General features: G+C 49.1%; 1 protein-coding gene across 4 annotated transcripts in view; it reads left to right on the top strand.

The window, feature by feature from the left end:
* Positions 1 to 19,479, top strand: part of RASGRF1 (Ras protein specific guanine nucleotide releasing factor 1) — a 128,726-nt gene that overhangs the window by 96,877 nt on the left and 12,370 nt on the right. For 3 of the 4 annotated variants that reach the window (XM_023193410.2, XM_023193409.2, XM_023193413.1), the window contains 5 exons: positions 167 to 270; positions 1,701 to 1,785; positions 6,672 to 6,869; positions 11,122 to 11,201; positions 18,285 to 18,402. In XM_023193410.2, coding sequence (XP_023049178.1) covers positions 167 to 270; positions 1,701 to 1,785; positions 6,672 to 6,869; positions 11,122 to 11,201; positions 18,285 to 18,402 — 585 coding nt within the window. Of the gene's footprint in view, positions 1 to 166; positions 271 to 1,700; positions 1,786 to 6,671; positions 6,870 to 11,121; positions 11,202 to 12,562; positions 13,368 to 18,284; positions 18,403 to 19,479 lie in introns of those variants that run through there. The other variant, XM_023193412.1, reaches the window with a different exon arrangement.

Raw genomic sequence — 19,479 nt, 5'->3', positions numbered from 1 at the left:
AGGAGTCATATCCCATCCACCCGCCCACCAGATTCAAGGTGGCATCATACCCCATCCACCCGCCCACCAAATTCGAGGGGGGGAGCCCCCAGAGAGGCAGCTGAGAATCCAGGAGGTGTTCGTCGTGGGCCTAACTCAAAACCTTGCTCCCCTAACTCAAAACCAGGCTGAAGGCGTGAAGGCTGAGCCCTTTGAAAACCACTCAGCCCTAGAGATTGCGGAGCAGCTGACCCTGCTAGACCACCTCGTCTTCAAGAAGATTCCTTATGAGTAAGTGTTGCAGGCAGCACCTGCCTCCCCCCGCTTCCTCAGGCACTGTCTTGGACAGCACCCCAGAAGCAAATGCAGTGAACTTCCAGAGCTGTGCGGACCCTCCACAGCTTAAAACAATAGTGCCTGGGTCCGCAGAATGAGGGAGAAGCCTATTTCCGTTCCTGCCCACCAAGTTCTCTCCTTACCTATCAGCTGCACATACACACCTTTCTGGAATCATCTCTAACTCAGAGCTCCTAGAAAGACAGTATCTAGAAAAGAGCATGTGTTCATGTGTGTGTGCACATGTACCTGTGAGAAACTGTGAACACAGGTATGAGCGTGGGCGCGTGTGTGGGTCCAGTGATCTCCAGGAGCTGATTTAGGGCACAGGTGTGGACTTTGAAGAAGCCCCAAGGCCTGCTGTTACCTGCTGTGGCCTCCCTGGTATTCATTGCAGTTATTCTACTTATATAATTTTGTATCCTTCTTCCTTCATCTGACGCTATGCCAAAATGGCATTTGTAAACATTATTTTTAATGAGTACACAACATTCTCTAACAGTGTGTTACTAAGCCACGAGGGTGTTTTCAGTCTCCACTTTTATTATTTATCGCTGCAGTAAACATCCTTGTAACAAATATGTCTCAATTCCTAATAATGGTCCCAGAATGGTTTCCCAAAATTGAGCTCACCGGATTTGAATGATTGAGGGGCTTTTGGCCTCAGCTCCACCTGGCACTCTCGCAGCCCTCCCCAGCGTGGGTGCTGCCTCGTGTAAATAGAGAGCGTCGGCACTTTGGAAACCTGTCACATCTCCTGGACATAGAAGCAGCTGATATTCCTGATATGTCCCTGTAGGAGGAGAAGTGGGTTATGTTTTCAAACACAGATCACCTCCCCTGGCCCCTTCTGCCCACAGGACTCTGCCAAGGTCCCCTCTCCCTGTCACTTTATGATGTCAGGAGCCTGTGGCTTGGCTTGCAGGCGTTTTAAGCCTTTTATCTGCCCCCTTTTAGGGTCTTCTATTCCCTCATCCTACAGACCAGCTGCTGCAATGACTAAAATGTGAATTCTCCCTGTCAGAAAACAAGATTCATAACAAATTATTTCCACTGTACCTCTCAATAAGGTGTGCGCCTTCCCATACCTTATTTCAGCCTCCCAGTAATCCCGTGAGGAAAGGATCATCTTTATTCCCATTTTACAGAGGAGGAAACTGAAGCCCTGCTCTGTAAAGGGTTTGTCTGAGGCCACACAACTGCAACAAGGCAGAGCTGGACTTCAGCCCAGGGTTCCTTCCTTCCAGGGTTCTGCAGAAAGTCGTTCCCCCAAAATGACAGCCTCAAAAAGCCAAAAAATAAAAATAAAACAAAAAGCATGGAGCAATGAAATCAGCAAGGCAAACCTCACCCCCTCCACCTGGGTCTCCCCTTACTTCCCACAGGGAGTTCTTCGGACAAGGATGGATGAAACTGGAAAAGAATGAAAGGACTCCTTATATCATGAAAACCACCAAGCACTTCAATGATGTGAGTATGGATGGGAGCGCTTCTCTCGCTGAGGTTTTTCTTTGGCAAGATGCTCAAGAGGCTGGGTAGAGAACAGGCTATACACCTGGCTGGAACCAGACTGCTGGGTCCTCTCCAGCCCTGCCACCCCTTGCCATGTGGCCTTTGGCTGGTTGCCTCACCTCGGTCTCAGTCTCTTTTCCTATTAAGTGGGGCTGACCATAGAATGGTCGTAGGATGATTAACTGGGCAGTCATCTAAAGACATTCAGCCCAGCATTGGCTCGCCACGAGCCCTCACCCAGGCCTTGTGATTCCTAAGAGGGGTCACTCCTCGGAGCAGGGCGTTTGGGGAGTCTGCGGCAAAGAGAACAGAAAGGAATGAAGGATTAGAAGGAATGAAGATCTTGCTATGCTTCCTATTTTTTAACCTCATCAAATGGCAGACAGCTTCCCTCTAATTCATACATTATCCAGAACCCTCAGAATCTCCTAATGTTTTGGCTGTTTCGGCTACCCTGAAAGTGATGTCCCACTCGCTGCCCTTCTTCTTGCCTTTCTTGTGGTAAGATAGTCTTTTGCGATAACATTAAAGAGAATGTTTAATTCTTTTCAATGTTAGGAGGCCACAGTGCTGAGCAAGACTAAGGCTCCTGAATGCCCCCAGCTAGGATCAAGATGGTCCAATATCCAGCTCCTCCAGCCCCCTCCTCTAGACCTCCCAGCCCCAGCTTTCCTGGGGAAGAACTGTTGAGATGGGACCAAGCACTGGGCCTGCAAACTGGCCTGGCATAAGCGACTCAAAGCGTCTGGACTGACTGATTAGCACACTAAGTTCAGATGGGTGCATCACACACCCCCAGCTCCCAGAATCCCTTCTCAGAGAAACATGGGAGCAGCAGAGAACTGGGGGCCAGACAGGTCCCAGAGCCTTCTGAGGCTCAATTCATGTCCACAGGGAGCATTTGCAATGTTCTTTAATAAGAATATCCACTGCCCCCTAACCGGGTGCCTACCTTGTGCCTAGCACTGAGCTTTTTGTGCATAGTAATCTCATTGAAAGCTCACATCAACTAAAAGATGGGGGGCTGTCCTCACATTTTTAGATACAAAGAAACCAAGGCTCTGGAGGGGCAAATGCTGAGGTCTCCTAACCGGTGTGTGGTAGCTCATGACTTTCATTGCTGCACAGTGCAAATCAGCTGTGAGGAAAAAAAAGAAATAAAAAAATCCCTCCCAGCAACTTCCCCACATTTGCGCAAGTTCCAGCCCCTGAACCACAGAGATGGGTCACTCCCAGCCTTGTAACAGCCCTGAGAACAGCTGCACTCAGCATCCTCATTCTTCTGAGTTTAATCATCAACACGAGGAAAGAGCCTTTGAGGGCCGGTGGTGGGAGCACATGATTCCACTTGCCCTGACCACCTTGGCCAGGGCCATGTCCCACCAGCCCCAGCCCCCGGCGCACATATCCTGGGAGGATCCTCAGCAGCCTGGAAGAAACAAGAAAGACCCAGGGATTGCAGCCCAGGGGAGGAGCCCTTTGGGGCCTCCTAGGCCCGGGCACCCAGTGGCTCCTGCAGTAAGCACAGCAGCAGAAAGGAGACTCGTGTGCCTCTCAGGAGAGAAAGAGGGACAGAGACCAAGCCTCAGGAAACATCCTGACAGAGGCCTGATCTGACCACCTGTTACAGCACCAGGCAACAAATCATCGTCCCCTCCCTTCCCCTGTCCCACTGTGTGCCCAGGAGTTGAGCAAGTGAAAGACAAGAATATGAAGTGAGCATTCATTGAGTGTTCACCGCATGCTAGACGCTGTGCTTCTAAAGCATCATCTCATTTAATCCTGCCATTCCCACTTTGTGGATGAAGAAACTGAGGCTCGAGGAGGGGAAATTTCATCCCCAACATTACACAGCAGAGTACAATTTTGAACGCACACGGTCTACCTGAGAAGCTGCCCTTGTAACAACCTGGCATTTGGCCATCTCTGTTTAAATCCACCATTTGGTTCTGATACACAGAACATGTGCTGGCACAATAGCGATTTACCTCGTCTCTCCCTGGCACAGTTCTGTTTGCTGTTTTCTGGTCCTTTTGCCTTTAATGTCTTTGTCCTCTTAGCTGGTACTGGCCAGGATCTTCAGGACCATGGCCATACTGGGGTACTGGGATAAGAGAAGCCAGGTCCCCAGAGAGCAAAATCTAAGCAGCTACTTGCCCTTCTGCTCTTGTACCCCATACCTCGCCTGCCTCACCCTAGTCCCATCTCTCTCCAGGACAGCGTGGAATGGACATGGTGATCATGTGTCTCCTTCTTGGGTTTTTTGTGGGGTTTTGGGGGGGTTTTTTGGTTTTTTTTGGGGGGGGTGGTTTTGACAGAGTCTCACTCTGCTGCCCAGGCTGGAGTGCAGTGGTATAATCTCGGCTCACTGCAACTTCCACCTCCCAGGTTCAAGCAATTATCATGCCTTAGCCTCCCAAGTAGCTGGGATTACAGGTGCACGCCCCTGCACCCAAGTAATCTTTGTGTTTTTAGTAGAGACAGGGTTTCACCATGTTGCACAGGCTGGTCTTGAACTCCTGACCTCAGGTAATCCACCCGCCTCGGCCTCCCAAAGTGCTGGGATTGCAGGTGTGAGCCACTGCACTTGGCCACCTTCTTGGTTTTAAAGGAGATGCTTCTAATATTTCCCCCATGTGGAATGATGTTTGTTTCTTTACCAGGTTTTTTTAAAATTATCTTTGGTTCCTTGGGTGCTAATGGATTTAACCATGAACAAATACAGAATTTTATCAAATATTTCTTTCTGCATCTGTGGAGATGGTCATATGGTTTTTTTCCCTTAATCTGTTGATATAGTAAATGACAGTTATACTTTTTTTCTAATATTCAATCATCCTTGCATTCCAGGGATAAACCCAATGTGGTCATGGTATATTAAACAAAAGGGTGTGTAGCTTTCCTTTATTTTGTTATCCATTTCTGGTCTCAGTATCAAGGTAATACTGGCTTCATAGAATGAACTGGCAGATATTCCTTTTATCCTTCTTCTCTGGAAGATTTGGCTGATCTATTTATTTCAAAAATTAGTATAACTTTTATATAAAACTGTTTTTTTATTTAAAACTGTTTTTAAGTTCCATGTTCTCTTGATGGAAAAAAATTTAACTACAACTTCAATTTAATTAAGCGATATAATACATGTACTACTGTGCGTTATTATCCTTCCTGATAATAAGTAGTAGTTCTTAAGTAGTATTTCCATTCTTAAGTAGTTTTACAATTCATTCTTCTTGATGAGCATCCTTTAGAAATTATTTTTGAGGTTTCTTAGCAATAAAGCCCTATAATATTTAATTCATCTGTAAATGTCCTTTTATTGCCTTTTTTAAAAGTAGTAGTCTTTTTTTTATTTTTTAATTTTAAAATAATTAAACAGTCACAAAGACCAGGTGCAGTGGCTCACACCTGTAATCCCAACACTTTGGGAGGCCGAGGCGGGCAGATCACTTGAGGTCAGGAGTTCGAGACCAGACTGGCCAACATAGTAAAACCCCATCTCTACTAAAAATACAAAAATTAGTCAGGCATGGTGGTGTGTGCCTGTAATCCCAGCTACTTGGGAGGTTGTGGTAGGAGAGTCGCTTGAACCCAGGAAGCGGAGGTTGAAGTGAGCCGAGATGACACCACTGCACTCAACCTGGGTGACAGAACAAGACTCTGTCTCAAAAAACTAAATAAAACAAAAAAAGTCTTAGAAAGTGGCAAAAGAATGTACCAGAAAGCCCACTGCTTCCTGCTGTTCCAGCTTCTTGCAATTCTAATTCCCTGATGTTCTAGCGCCAGCTTCCCACCCCCCCCCCCCGCTGCTCCAGGTCCAACCTGCCCTTGATTTGTTCATGTGCATGTCATGTTTGGAGATGGAGCCCTAAAAGATATCTTCTACTGTGTATGTGAGACCAGCAGTGCTTCAAAGTGTGTCCTGTCCAAGCTCTAGTTGTGTGATGGGGGATTCCCTCAGAATTTGGCCCCTTTTAACTATTTGTTCTTCCAGATGAACTTTAGAATTACTTTGTCTATAATTACTTTTCTAGAGAAAGCTCTCGTTGGTATTTGGTTTTTTGTTTGTTTTCAGGGTTTTTGTTTTGTTTTGTTTTTTGTTTTTTGTTTTTTTTTTCTTTTTGAGATGGAGTCTCGCTCTGTCGCCCAGGCTGGAGTGCAGTGGTGCGATCTCAGCTCACTGAAACATCCACCTCCTGGGTTCGAGTAATTCTCCTGCCCCAGCTTTTTGAGTAGCTGGGATTATAGACATGCACCATCACACCCATCTAATTTTTGTGTGTGTATGTATTTTTTGTAGAGACAGGGTCTCACCATGTTGGTCAGGCTGGTCTCGATCTCCTAACCTCAAATGATTCGCCCATCTCGGCCTCCCAAAGTGCTGGGATTACAGGTGTGAGCCACTGCACCAGGCCTGAGTGTTTTATTGGATTACATTAAACACATGTATCAGTTTTCAGAAAAATGACATATTTACATTCCCATTTGGGAATCTGATCTCTTTCTCTGTTATTCAAGCCTTTTATATCCTTTGGTGACCTGTTTTTTCCATCCTACATAGTTCTCATTAAGTTCCTAGGTATTTACAAATTCCCATTGTTATTTGGAAGGTTGCATTTTTGTTGTATTTTCTAACTGATTATTGCTAATGTATATATAAACTTTCCATTTTTCTATATTGAACCTTTAGCCAGCAACCTTAGCAAGCTCTGTTAGTTGTTCTCACAGTTTTCCAATTCCTTCTTGTATTTTCAAACAGGCAATTATATCTGCAAATAGTGATTATTTATCATCTTTGCAATACTTATTCCTCTTTTTCCCTGTCTTATTGCATTGGCTTAAAGATCAGTAACTTGATTGCTTCAGAAATCATCCGCAATGAGGACATCAATGCCAGGGTGAGCGCCATCGAGAAGTGGGTGGCCGTGGCTGACATCTGCCGCTGCCTCCACAACTACAATGCTGTGCTGGAGATCACCTCATCCATGAACCGCAGTGCAATCTTCCGGCTCAAAAAGACGTGGCTCAAAGTCTCTAAGCAGGTGCGGGCAGGAGGCTGGCACCACTGCCTCCCTGGGGCTGGATTGGGGATGGGGCAGGAAGACCAGTGGGCTGGCCACTGGGCATCTACAAGTGGGCAAAGGACTGGGCTGAGGTCTAACACTCCCAGGTAAAACAGAGAATCACTTCCCGTGTATCACCTGGGACCAGATAGCCGGCCCACAGATATGGCAGTGAGACTGTGGGACTGTAATTCCCACTTGAGTAATTAAAACCTCAAAGTGGAAAGAATATGTTGGTGATTATTGGTCCCAACACTTTTCTTCTGGAGTTGGGGCGAGAGTGGTGGCTTTATGGAGATCTGCAGGGCAGCTGAGACCGTGGTCAGGTGAGCCTTCCATCGGAGGACCCTTCCGTCAGATGATCCTGCAAGCCCTTCCCAGGATTCTGATTTCACCTGCCCTTCTGGCCACAGAGAATTAGCTGCTCCCTGGAACCTGTCGGCTAGTTGATCACCTTAAATGTGGGCCCGATCCCTCTTCACTCAGAACATGAATCTGAAAAGCCATAAACATAAAACATGAACATAAAACCATAGGATAGATTCTTCCTCAGGAATAAAGTTGCAGGCATTGGGGTCAGGAGGGACCAGTGCTCCTTGTAGGAGAGCACAATGAGGCACTTGGACCACTTCCTTAGTCTGGTGGACGCCCCCACCCCAGCCTGCATGTGTGCAGGAGGCCGGACAAGCACCCCCAGTAGACAGGGCAAGCCCCCAAGCACAATCCCTTGGCAGCAGTGTCTGTCATCCTACCGCTGGGTGGGTTGTGCGGGATCCACTGGCTCCAAGGGCCCTGTCTCATCTGGGCCACGCTGGACTTGCATACTGTGTCACCCTCATTGTTCTCTTTATCACCTGCTCCTCGCTACCCTCCTCATGTCAATGGCAGGTCTTGATTCCACCCACCAAGCAGGCGGCATGTCCATAATCCTCCCTACTTAGCAGCCAAACTCAGGAAAGTCCTGGGACATCTCTGCTACCCTTCCCCCACCTTCTGATCACTCCAGCCCCTGATGACAGCAGGACTACAGAACATGCAGGGACACCCCATTACAACCCAGTGGGATTGGGCCTTTTGCTTCTTGGCACACAGAGATGCCAGGCTTGGAGTCAAGGACCGTGAAAGATGCTACTCTTGTTTGCGGGCTCCAGGAAAGGGCAGAGCTCAGGAGCACAGGAGCTCAGAGCTGTAGGCACATCCAGCCAAACATGGCACATACTGTCATGAACTCCTAGAGGCAGGTGTTGAGCAAGGCTCTGCAGAACCTCCAAGTCACCCAACCTCGTTTGGCTTGTCAAGGTTCAGGCACGGCCCTTGCCACAGTCTGGGGGCCCATTCCAGGTAAATCTCTCTCTCCTTCTCCCCTGTACTATGGGAATGACATCATCTTTTCCAGAGGCCTTGCAGACCAGGCTTCAGTTTCCCACCCCACGTAGGCTTCCTGGAACCCACACTCCTTGCATTTCTTGTTCTCGATCTCCAGCATCACCCTCCTCATGGATTTGGGAGGGAATGAGCTTGGCCATCCTGAAATCTTCTGTTCTCTGCAGAGAGTGCAAATCAAGGACACTCGGTGGTCAGGGCATGTGATTCAGCCTGTGTTCTAGGATATCCTTCTGGACTTAGGGTCAGCTGACCTGGTTCAAAAATCAAAAATGCCTTTGGCACTGCATGAGGTCTCCACCCTCTATGGCAATCTGGACCCAGATGTCTTCTGCAGCCCCCAGCCGTGTAAGAGTTGTGTGTCTGCACAGCACCTGGTCCCAGGAGCTTCTGGGAGTTCCTGGTCATGGCCTGCTCAGCATCTGCCAGGGGCAGTTCATTATCTCTCTACAGGTGTCCCATGGACATTGGAGACCCTCCGAAATGGCCATGTTTCTTAGATGGCCTGAACTGTAACCTCAGCAGCCAGTTCTTATTGCTCGCTTAAATGTGTTCACCATAGCAGAAAAGCATTATGTCCAAGTCTGGTTCAGCCCCTGGCAAGAGTCAGGCAGCTGGGTTTCATTTGGGACTTTTCATTTCCCCTTTCTTCTTTTAACCCCTCTCCCCATCCTCTTTGAAAAAACAAAACAAAACAAAAAAACAAACCTCGAGAGGATCTGATGATGATGCTCTTCCATAGGACAGTACAATGACTAACATGGATTTGTGTGTCGCCTCTCCTGGAGACAAAAGCCTCGCCTTGGCTAACAATAGATTTTGGCCTCTCTGGGAGGGAACATTCTTGGCCAGCCAGAAGTCCTCCGCTTGGTGAACAGGAAGTGATGGAATTTTGGAGACCACAAAATCATCTTTCTTCCTGACATTGACTCCAAGGCTCCTTGCTTGGTCCCTGCTCTCAATCACATATTCCAAGGGCCCCTCATTTCTGCCTGCTGGTGTCCACACTCTAACAGAGACACCCAAGATCCCAGAGGTTTGGTATCCCATGGAGCATCAAAGGATAGAAGCTCCTGGCCCAGCTAGAAGATAGATACTTGAACTGCTTCAACCTGGAACATACGTTTTAAGCAGCAGCTGAGAAAATTCTGTGGCTTCCCAGGCCATAGAGCTCCTTCCTGGAGAGAGCATGACAACCCAAAGAGGAGCAGCCATACACAGCAAGCATGGGGATGTGGAGGAAGTTAAAAATGTGCCCAGTTCAGAGCCACAAATTGGTCCCGGAATATCTTCTGCACATTTTCACAGCCTCAGAGCACGGTGACACTTCATCTAGAACTACCTGGCCACCGGTACCTCCTGATCAAGCTTCTGTGTCTCCCACAATTCTAGAATATTTGAGCTAGTATTGCCCTAGGGAATACCTGGATTTACCCTCCCATTTTCCATATGGGGACCCTGAGGGCCAAACAGGCAAGAGGAGTGGTGATTTGCCAGTCGGCATGCCAAGGGTAGGTGACAGAGGCTGGGGAGGCCCTAGGTTTCCTGACTCAGCCCCCGCCTCTGACCTCAAGCCATATCAGGTCATTCCTTTGCAGGTGGATGGAGAGGAAGAGGAAGGAGGGTGCGGCTCTGGAAAGGGGCAAGTGCAGGAGGGAAGCTGAGATCTAGAACAGAGGTGGGCCGGGGCATCCAGCCTTCGCCAGTCATTGGAGAGCAGACATCTCAAGTGAAAGCAGAATCATCTGCCTTGACTTTGTGTGCTGTGTGCTATTCTGTTGCGTGTCAGATCCAGAACACAGTTGTGCTCTGAACAGGATTAGTCCACACCAGGTGGCTAGGCTTTTTCTGCTCGTTGATAAGGCACGGAACTGAATGGTACGCTCAGCCCTTCTTTCCCCTTGAAGAGCACACACAGATCTCCTCCTGTCAGAATGGAGACTTAGATTATCCTTTTCAGTAGACAAGTTTCTCAGCAGAAATCTGACCCCAAGATTGGCCATGTGCTTGGCCTCCAGGGCCTGTGTCCCCTTCAGGCTGACTAGGGCTCTGGTGGCGCGACGTACCACCGTGCTCCGGTGGTTTCTCAGCCACATTCTGAATCTTGAGGAACAGAGCTGCAAAGGAAGTCTGTAACCTATCTCTCCATTTTATCAATGAGGGAGCTGAGGACCCCTGAGGGAAAGGACCTTCCCTCAGGCTCCACAGCGCACAAAGCCAGGCTTGACCCAGGGCGCTCCATGGGTCAGACAGACTCCAGCCACTGAAACTCGGCTCCAGCCTGATGTGTGTGCTGGGCCTGGCGGGGTCGCCTGGCAAAGCCCTTTGCTCTGGGGCTTCCTCTCTCCAGCCAGGCCTTTTCTTTTCTGATGATCAGTTTGTCTCCCATCTTTTTTCTTGATCCTTAAATTTGGGTGGTGTTTCTGGTGTGAAAAAGGGAACGTGCGAGATGAGGGTCACATCCTTTGGGTGTAGTTCATGAGAAAGATCAGGAAAATCAAAAATCTGCCATTTCCTGCTCTCAGCGTAGGCTCCTGAGAGTCACCCACCAAGTCCTAAACTGCCCAGGTCTCGGGCTCCTGCAACATTTCCCAGGGCCAAATCCACACTCAGGTCCCTCACATCCACTTCCTTGCTTCTGAGAGATGTGTGAGCCCAGGCACACTCAACAGGGACCCATGCCCAACTCCTGAGGAGTTCAGGGGTAAGCCCCCCAAACACAGGAGGCCCCCAGATCCCAAGGGAATGCAATTCTGGAACCCTGGCGGGCAGCATGCTGGAGTGTGGGCCTGAGGTCCCGGGCCTTGGTGTGTGCTGTGTGTTAGTAAATGCTTCTGATTCCTTCTAGACTAAAGCTTTGATTGATAAGCTCCAAAAGCTTGTGTCATCTGAGGGCAGATTTAAGAATCTCAGAGAAGCTCTGAAAAAGTAAGTGTCTGTCGTTTTGTCACTGTTATTTTTAAAATCATAGACCCGCATTGCAGAGGCATTCACGTGCCACCCCCAGCCAGAGCAGGAGGTCTATCTGTCTGTCTGTTCATCTGTCTACCCGCAAGACCCCTAGATTTCCTGAACCCCAATGGTGGAGTCCTCCATGGTCTGCCAGTGAAACTCCAGAGTTTGCTGGCATTTCCTGGGGGAAGCACAGGAATCACGCTGGGATCCCTGAAAGCATAGTAGCTGTGATGATAATAATAGTGGTGCCAGATGTCTCGATTCTAAAATGCACGTTTTCTTTTTACATTTTAATAATTCTGAAATCAGGAGATGTCTTAAAGTCAGTGTTGTTTATTTAACATGATTGTGTTTCCTTTTACACTTGAGAATTCATCATCAAAATATGCTTTCATTTTATAGACAGTGGCATCTTGGAATCAAAAAAATACTGTTTTACAATAATCATACTTAAAGTTTGTAAAGGACTTGCCTAGACATTGTGTGTTTAACGCTATCAACATTGTCCATAAGGCGGGGTCCTCAGCCTCAGCACCCTTGCTATTTTGACTACGATGATCCTTTGTTGAGGGGGACTGTCTTGTGCACTGTGGAATCTTTAGCAGCATCTCTGGCCTCTACCTGTGAGATGCTAATGGCACCCCCTTCAGTTGTGACGACCAAAACTGTCTCCAGACAATACCAAATGTCCTTGAGAACCACCAGGATAAGGCTGCTTCCCACATCCTGTTCTTGCAGACAAAGAAACTGAAGAGCTAGTGACTGGTCCAAGGCCATGTGGCCATGGCCTAGCACCAGGACTGGCCCAGGCTCGCCTCCAGAGCTTGGCAAAGTTTGCCCTGGGCTCCAGACAAGCTCTCCCAGGGAAGCGCTGATTCAGCCCATCTGCACACTGGCCACACACTCACACGAAATGGGGGGTTTGCTTCTGTCACTCTCATTAGTTGCTTACTCAGGCTTCTGCACTAGTCTTAATCCTCCTTTCATTGAGTGAGTGTCCTCCTTGCCTGACTGGCTACTTGCCACACTTTGGAGAGACCCGGGGAGACCCCTGAGGTCCTGGTTCCCTGTACAGCTTAGGAAGCCTCTCCTCCCTTCCTGGTGTTCCCATGATCATGGCTGATGCAGGGACCACCAGAGTTTACTACCCCCAGACCCTGAGGATGGGGCCAGCCAAAACCTCCAGCCCTTGACAGTGGCTTTGACGGACTGCTCACCCCCTCTGCCAGCCTCGTCTGCCTCCTCGTTTTCTTCCTGCCGTACTTGGTCTGTCCTTCACCAGCTCTGTGTGCCATCGCCTTGACCATCTCCACTTTATTTGTGTTCTCAGACAGATGTTGCACCCATCTGTGCTGTCCGGCCGTCTCTCTTCTGCCTGGGCTCCCCAGAGCCCCTGTGGACTGTGCTTGTGGGGAGCTGCCCCTCCGTGCATTCACCAACTTGTCCGTCCGCCCCCGGGGCACCACTCCATCCACCTCCTCACATGGCTGGCTTCCTGGTCTGCTGCCGCCACCACTGCTGCCTCCACTGCCTCTGGGGCCCCCCATTCTGTCTGAGTCCCCATCCTGACCGTCTTCCCTCTTTCAGGTGGCCTGCGGGCCCGTGTAAGTGTCTCTCCCACATTCTCCTAGTCCCTGCAGCACAGGGCAGAGGTGGCCTGCGGGCCTCTGGGAGCTAAGAGCTTTATGCAAACCAGGTTCTGGACTTACAGAGACATAGGCAAGGCACGCAGAGGAGGGAGGGACTGGGGAAACCTGGGGAAAATGCTTCCCGCACCCCCTCTCCTGAGGCTGTAAGGTTTTGACAAAGAGCAATGTTGCATGAATATTGAGCGTCTGTTTCACCAGGCAGGGGACAGGGGCAAGAGTAGCAAGGTGGTAGTCCATGGGCATAGCCAATGACCTCCCCAGACAAGCAGCCATGCTATAGGCCTCACCAAGTTGGTCTGCAACCCATTCATATGTCCCAGGCATCTTTTTCAGCTTTTCATTAAAATATCCAATATCAGGCTAGGCACAGTGGCTCATGCACTTTAGGAGGCCGAGGCGGGCAGATCACTTAAGGTCAGGAGCTAGAAACCAACCTGGCCAACATGGCAAAACGCTGTCTCTACTAAAACTACAAAAATTAGCCAGGCGTGGTGGCGCATGCCTATAATCCCAGCTACTTGGGAGGCTGAGGCAGAGAATCGCTTGAGCCCGGGAGGCATAAGTTGCAGTGAGCTGAGATCGCGCCACTGCACTCCAGCCTGGGTGACACAGCAAGACTCTGTCTCAAAAAAAAAAAAAAAAAAAGAAAGAAAAAGAAAAAGGAAAAAAGAAAAAATATCCAATTTCTACCAGCATCCAGGCTGGAAAATGGCCTTATTGCCTTTCCCAGCCAAGACTTCACCACCAAACCCTAAATCAACACCCCGCCAGCCATTCTCTTAAATGTCCCTTGCCGCACCTACAACAGCCCTGTGTGTGCCCCTTCAGTCCCTGCCGGGTGCCCTGAGAGTGGCCTCATCTCCCCTTTTCATTCCCCGAGCCTACATCCTGGCGAAGTCCCATGACTGTTCCCTCCTCCCAACCTCCCAGCCATCAGAACCTTTCCACAGCTCCAGGCAACAAGAATTTGGTTGAGAACTGAATTTAGCAGTAAAATGTGGTCACCAGCTCTTTGGGGGCCAATTCCAGTTTTGACTACCCTGTCTAATCTCAACTGAGCACACCCTTGCATATCTGCACATTTTGTGTTTAATTTGAATAGGAAGTCCTTGATTTAGAGGAACATGTGGCACAGACTGTTATTGCAGGCTGCTGCAGTGACAGTTTTTCCCCTTTGTTCCCCTGAATTAAGGATGGGAACAGCCATGGAGGAGTGTGTCAGCTAGCTGACTGCCAGGTCATCCCCTATGCCCTTTAATCAGGGTGAGAATCAATTTATCTATATGGATATGATGAGCCCAAAGGCTGAGCTCTAGAATTTCAGGGGTTCCAGCAAAGCCAAATATCTATCTCTATCTTTATTCTCTGCCTGTGGCCACAGAGCAGAGTAGCAACCCAGTGGTAAAATGGGACTTTCCACCCCCACCCCATCGCACTTTTTTTTTCGAAGACTACCTACCTAATCACCCTGTACCTTGTGCCAGAACCTTGGACCCTGGCCCCAGGGGATTCAGCCCACACAGCCCAGCCCCAAGGGCCCTCATGCCCTCCCTGAATGCCCATCCCAGGCCTTAAGATAGAAGAGAAGAGATCCCCAACTACAGTCGGCAGAAACTTAGAGAGTGGCCCGTCCCACAGCCAGGGCAGTACAGGGAAGAGAAAAGTTGGAGAGAAGGAGGAAGGAGAGATGGACTCAGTGCTTGTCACGGGTCGGTTTCCTGGAGTTTGGTGTAGAGCGTGGGCAGCTGCCTCTTGCCAGCAGTAGCTTGTCCCCCATAATCTCCCTTATTCTATTTAACATCATCAGGAGCATCTTGGTGGAAAGAAACATCCAGTTTGGGGGCTCCAAACAATCACAGGCAAGGTCAGGTGTCACCAGGCATGGGAGTGCCACAACAAGGCCTTGCCCAGAAACCAGAAACAGCTTTCAGGCTAGGGGTGGGACACTTTCCTCTCTGCTCCCTAAAATGCTAGCTGCAGACCTGTGAGGGCTCTGCCAGCAGAGGAAGCCACCCCTGTATCAGCTCTGCTCAATAGGCAAGAGCTGGACCTCACCCGAGAGAGGCCAAAAGGCCCATATGGAAGGTTCAGGACTGGCCTGTTGTTGGGTATCTTGCCTACAGGAAGCCCCAACATGCTTCCCTGTTCATTCAGAGGCTCGGTGTGGCTCAGTCCCCATGCCATGTGTCCCTGTGGGGCCCTCCAGCAGTCCTCTGTCCCACTCTGGCAACTCCATACATTTGCCCACATGGCTGTGGATTTCGGATGCGGGTGTGTGTGTGTGTTTGATTCAGTGTGCTCTCATCCCCTCTTTCATGGCCCCTCACTACAGAGCAAGCTTGTCCAACCTGTGGCCTAAGGGCCACATGTGGCCCAGGATGGTTTTAAATGCAGCCCAACACAAATTGGTAAACTTTCTTAAAACATTAAGAGATTTTTTTGTGATTCTTTTTTTTTCCAGCTCATTAGCTATCGTTAGTGTGTTAGTGTATTTTATATGTGGCCCAAGGCAATTCTTCCAGTGTGGCCCAGGGAAGCGAAAAGATTGGACACCCCTGCCATAGAGGTAGTAAATAGGGACAGAGGTTAGTACTGGGGCTGGGCATGCTACTTGCAAGCGATTCAATTGCAAATCCACCACCTTCCCACAACTGGACTATGACTCCCCATAAATACCAGGGGAAGTCGACCCTCAGTGATCAGAGGACCTCGGATCCTTTTCACCAGTCTGGGTGTTCAGAAACCCCCAAAAGCCTTGAGAAACACTCTGAGTCCTTTGATCATTTGCAGTCAGCTCGCAGTCACCAGGCCTCCCATTCTCCCTTCCATCCTTAGAGCACTCCACGGCTACCTGGCTACTGTCACATGTGCAGGTGGCAGGGTGAAGGGGGAGAGCACCTCTCAGAACCCACTAGTCTGCACTGCCACAGCCTTACAACCCCAGAGTTACTTCTCAGATCTTTGGATTATTTCTCCATCAGACTCACAATCCTGGGCTTCAGACTTGGAGAATGATGGAAAGGAAAGGAAGAGCTGGCTAGTCACAGTGGCTCACATCTGTAATCTGAGCACTTTGGGAGGCTGAGGCAGGCAGATCACTTGAGCTCAGGGGTTCTAGACCAGCCTGGCAACATGGCAAAACCCTGTCCCTACCAAAAATACAAAAATTAGCTGGGTATGGTGGTGCGTGCATGTAGTCCAGCTACTTAGGAGGCTGAGGAAGGAGGACTATTGGAGCCCAAGAAGTCAAGGCAGCAGTGAGCTGTGATTGTGCCACTGCACTCCGGTCTAGGTAACAGTGAGACCCTGCCAAAAAAAAAAAGGAAATGAAGACCTGAGCACGTAATAATCATGGACTAGAAGGAATGGAAGGACGCAGAGCAGCCCCTCCAGTGGCTGGATGATTCTTACTCTTTTTTTTATCACAAACCACAGTAAATATATATATTTGAAATTACAAGTCTGTATACAAATGCATATATAATTACAGGAGCAAAAATTCCACAAAACAATATATACCTTTATTCCATTTTATGAAGTCAGATATTTTCTTTTTCACTTGTTATTTTTATTTGTTTTCAATTAAATAGAGATGGGGTCTCACTATATTGCTCAGGCTGGTCTTGAACTCTTGGACACAAGTGATCCTCCCACCTCAACCTCTCAAATCCCACTCCCTGGGATTACAGGAGTGAGCCACCACACCCGGCCCTTTTTCACTTTTTAAAAATTCTGGTCTACACCCTCTAAATTGATTTCAACACCCATGACAGGGTCAGCCCTACATTTGGAAAAACACTTTTGCCTGCTGTGTCCCTAACGCCAGGCATCTGCCTCCTACACGACTTTGCCATACTGTGCCAACTGTACTTGTATTTACCTAACAGCCTCTTTAAATTAATTCACTTTTTCCCAAAAATATATAAGAAGGAAATTTTTATATCATGACAAATGGAAAACCAGCATACTTGCTGTAAATACAAGAATGCCATTTTAAAAATATGGTAAAAACAAAATAATGTTATTGAATTCTGACCAAATACTGGTGCTTGCCAACACTCTGATTCTGACACCTGTCGCTATTTGTTTAAAAAGATAAAATGTGAAAGGAGAATGGCAAGTATCAAAAGTGTCAAAGTCACACTATCACCAAATGAGGCACTCTCCCTGAGCAGAAGGGGGAAAAGTAAAAATCCAATGTTTCTTACCACGTGAATTCATGTTATTTAATATTGTGCCTGTAAGTCACCTAAAATCAGCTATCAGACCACCTAAAATTGTCTTAGCTGGCGTCATTGCTTTATACATGAGGAGCCTGAGGACCAGAGAGGGAAAGGCCTGGCACGGGGCCACACAGTAGGCAGGTGAGGGACAACGCCCAGGTTTCTGCTCTTGCTCTATCATCCTCCTGGCCTCCCCTTCCTCCAGGTTAGCAGGGTTACCAGGCGGCCATAAGGAGACAAAGGTGAGATGGACTGGGAATGAGGGTCACTGCACTGTGCTCGATGATGCCACCGCATCTGTGTGCTGAGCTGAGAGGAGGTGGTAGAGCACTGAGGAGGGGGCCCCAGAAGGAGCTAAAGGGAGCCCTGCCGGCACATAACAGCTGCCAGGCTCCATCACAGCCTCCATCAACCCTTACCCAGCATCCAGCCAGGGGCACCAGAACATGCTGGGAAGGAGCAGTAACAGGAGCCCCTGCTTTGGACCAAAAATCAGAGAGGCATGGCCCATCACTCCAGGGGCCCCGCTCCCAAAGATGCAGTCCCCCAAGAGTCACCAACTACGGAAACTATCACCCAACCTCCTGCCCCAAAGCTAAGATCACTTTCAGGAAAGTGATCTCAGAAAGCAAGGGTTCCCTGCCTTGGCACCCAAGCCCAGTGCTTAGGTGGGTGGGAGATGCCAGTGGAGACAGAGGTCCCAGGGAGCAGAGACAAGGGAGTCAGATAGGGTACTGGCAGGAGTGAGGTGGCTGGGGCTGCAGAGCCCTCCGGGAGATGATTCAGGGGGCAGATCTGGATGGGAAAGGCTCAAGGAGAGATAGGAAAGGTGAGTCTAGAGGGGCTGGTGACAGAGCCCAAGGACTGACTGGGACAGAAGGCAGGGAGGTAGGGGAGGACCTTCTGGCTCGGGCAGGAAAGAGACAATTTGAGATGCCGCAGTGGGTATAAAAGGCCCCAGTCAGTACCATGTTGCCCTCACCACCCCAGGGGACTGGCCCTGAGACCCAGCTGACAGTCCTAGGCTTGTAGAATAGTCAGTCCTAGAGTATAATGTGGATTCTTGGTGACTGCACGTCCCTTTGCCTCTAGCAAAGCAAAAGGTGCATGTGGGATGTTCTGTTCTTGGTAGACGTTGCCTTTTTTTAAATGAAAAACTTTTGTTAATTCCGTTTGCTTCCAAGTTGTGACCCACCCTGTGTCCCTTACCTGGGGATGTACCTCACCGACCTGGCCTTCATTGAGGAGGGGACGCCCAATTACACGGAAGACGGCCTGGTCAACTTCTCCAAGATGAGGATGGTGCGTTCCCCCCAGCCAGGCAGGGGAAGGGGGGTGTCGAAGCCCAGATGACTCGACCTGGGGCCCACCCACACTCTGCCCCCCAAGGCTCAACCCGCCGCATAGGGTGCCCCCATTTGGGAGCCTGGGTCCAGCTTCCCAGTGAGAGCCATCACTATCATTGATGAGCAGTTAGAATCTGGCAAGCCCTGAGCCATGCTTTCACAGGCATTTCCTCCTCTAGTCCTGACAGTCTGAGAGGTAGCTGCTCTTATTCTGCACCTTTCAGATGAGCAGACTGAGCCTGGGTGAGGTCAAGTGAGCAGCCCAAGGTCACCCCACAAGTAAAAGGCAGAGCTAGGTCTGGAGCCCAGGTCCAGGTGACTCCAGAGCCCCACACTGTTATTCACATCCATCTGTATTGTTCATATTGATGCTTGATGTGGACTAAGTAAAACCACTTACACAGCACCTCCTAAAATGGGAATAAGTTTCCAATTTTCCCAGAAAAATCAAGAACCTGGGATAAGGGATGAGGAGACTTCTCCCATCAGAAACAGGATTCTAACCGTCCCCTTCTCCCCTCCCACCTCAACTGGAAGGCCTCTACTTGAACCAGTTTTATATAATGGGCCTCTACATTCGATTTTTGTTGGATGGAAAGGGTTTCTTCAGGCACCATCCTGAAGAGCGAAAGCCCCTTTTCATCATGTTTTGTGCACAGCAGGCACTAAGGAAGTGGCAGATGCCTTTAACTTTTGCTGGAGTCGTAGGGTTTTGTTTTAGTGATGTTTGGTAGCTTATGCCACTAATTAAAGGAGATTTTTTTCTTCTCTCAGTCACATAGTGTAATTTGCCTACAGAATCTTGACAAGTCTTGGAAGCAGATTTCTGATTTAAGAAAAAAGAAAAAACATGAGGCCGGGTGTGGTCACTCACACCTATAATCCCAGCACTTTGGGAGCTGAGGCGGGTGGATCACTTGAGGTCAGTAGTTCAAGACCAGCCTGGCCAATATGGTGAAACCCCATCTCTACTAAAAATACAAAAATTAGCTGGGTGTGGTGGCATGCACCTGTAATCCCAGCTACTCAGGAG

The sequence above is a fragment of the Piliocolobus tephrosceles genome, chromosome 6 (assembly GCF_002776525.5).
Source record: "Piliocolobus tephrosceles isolate RC106 chromosome 6, ASM277652v3, whole genome shotgun sequence".
Classification (NCBI taxonomy): domain Eukaryota; kingdom Metazoa; phylum Chordata; class Mammalia; order Primates; family Cercopithecidae; genus Piliocolobus; species Piliocolobus tephrosceles.
Note: the sequence above shows the minus strand (reverse complement) of the source record. Positions and strands in the feature narration are given on the sequence as shown.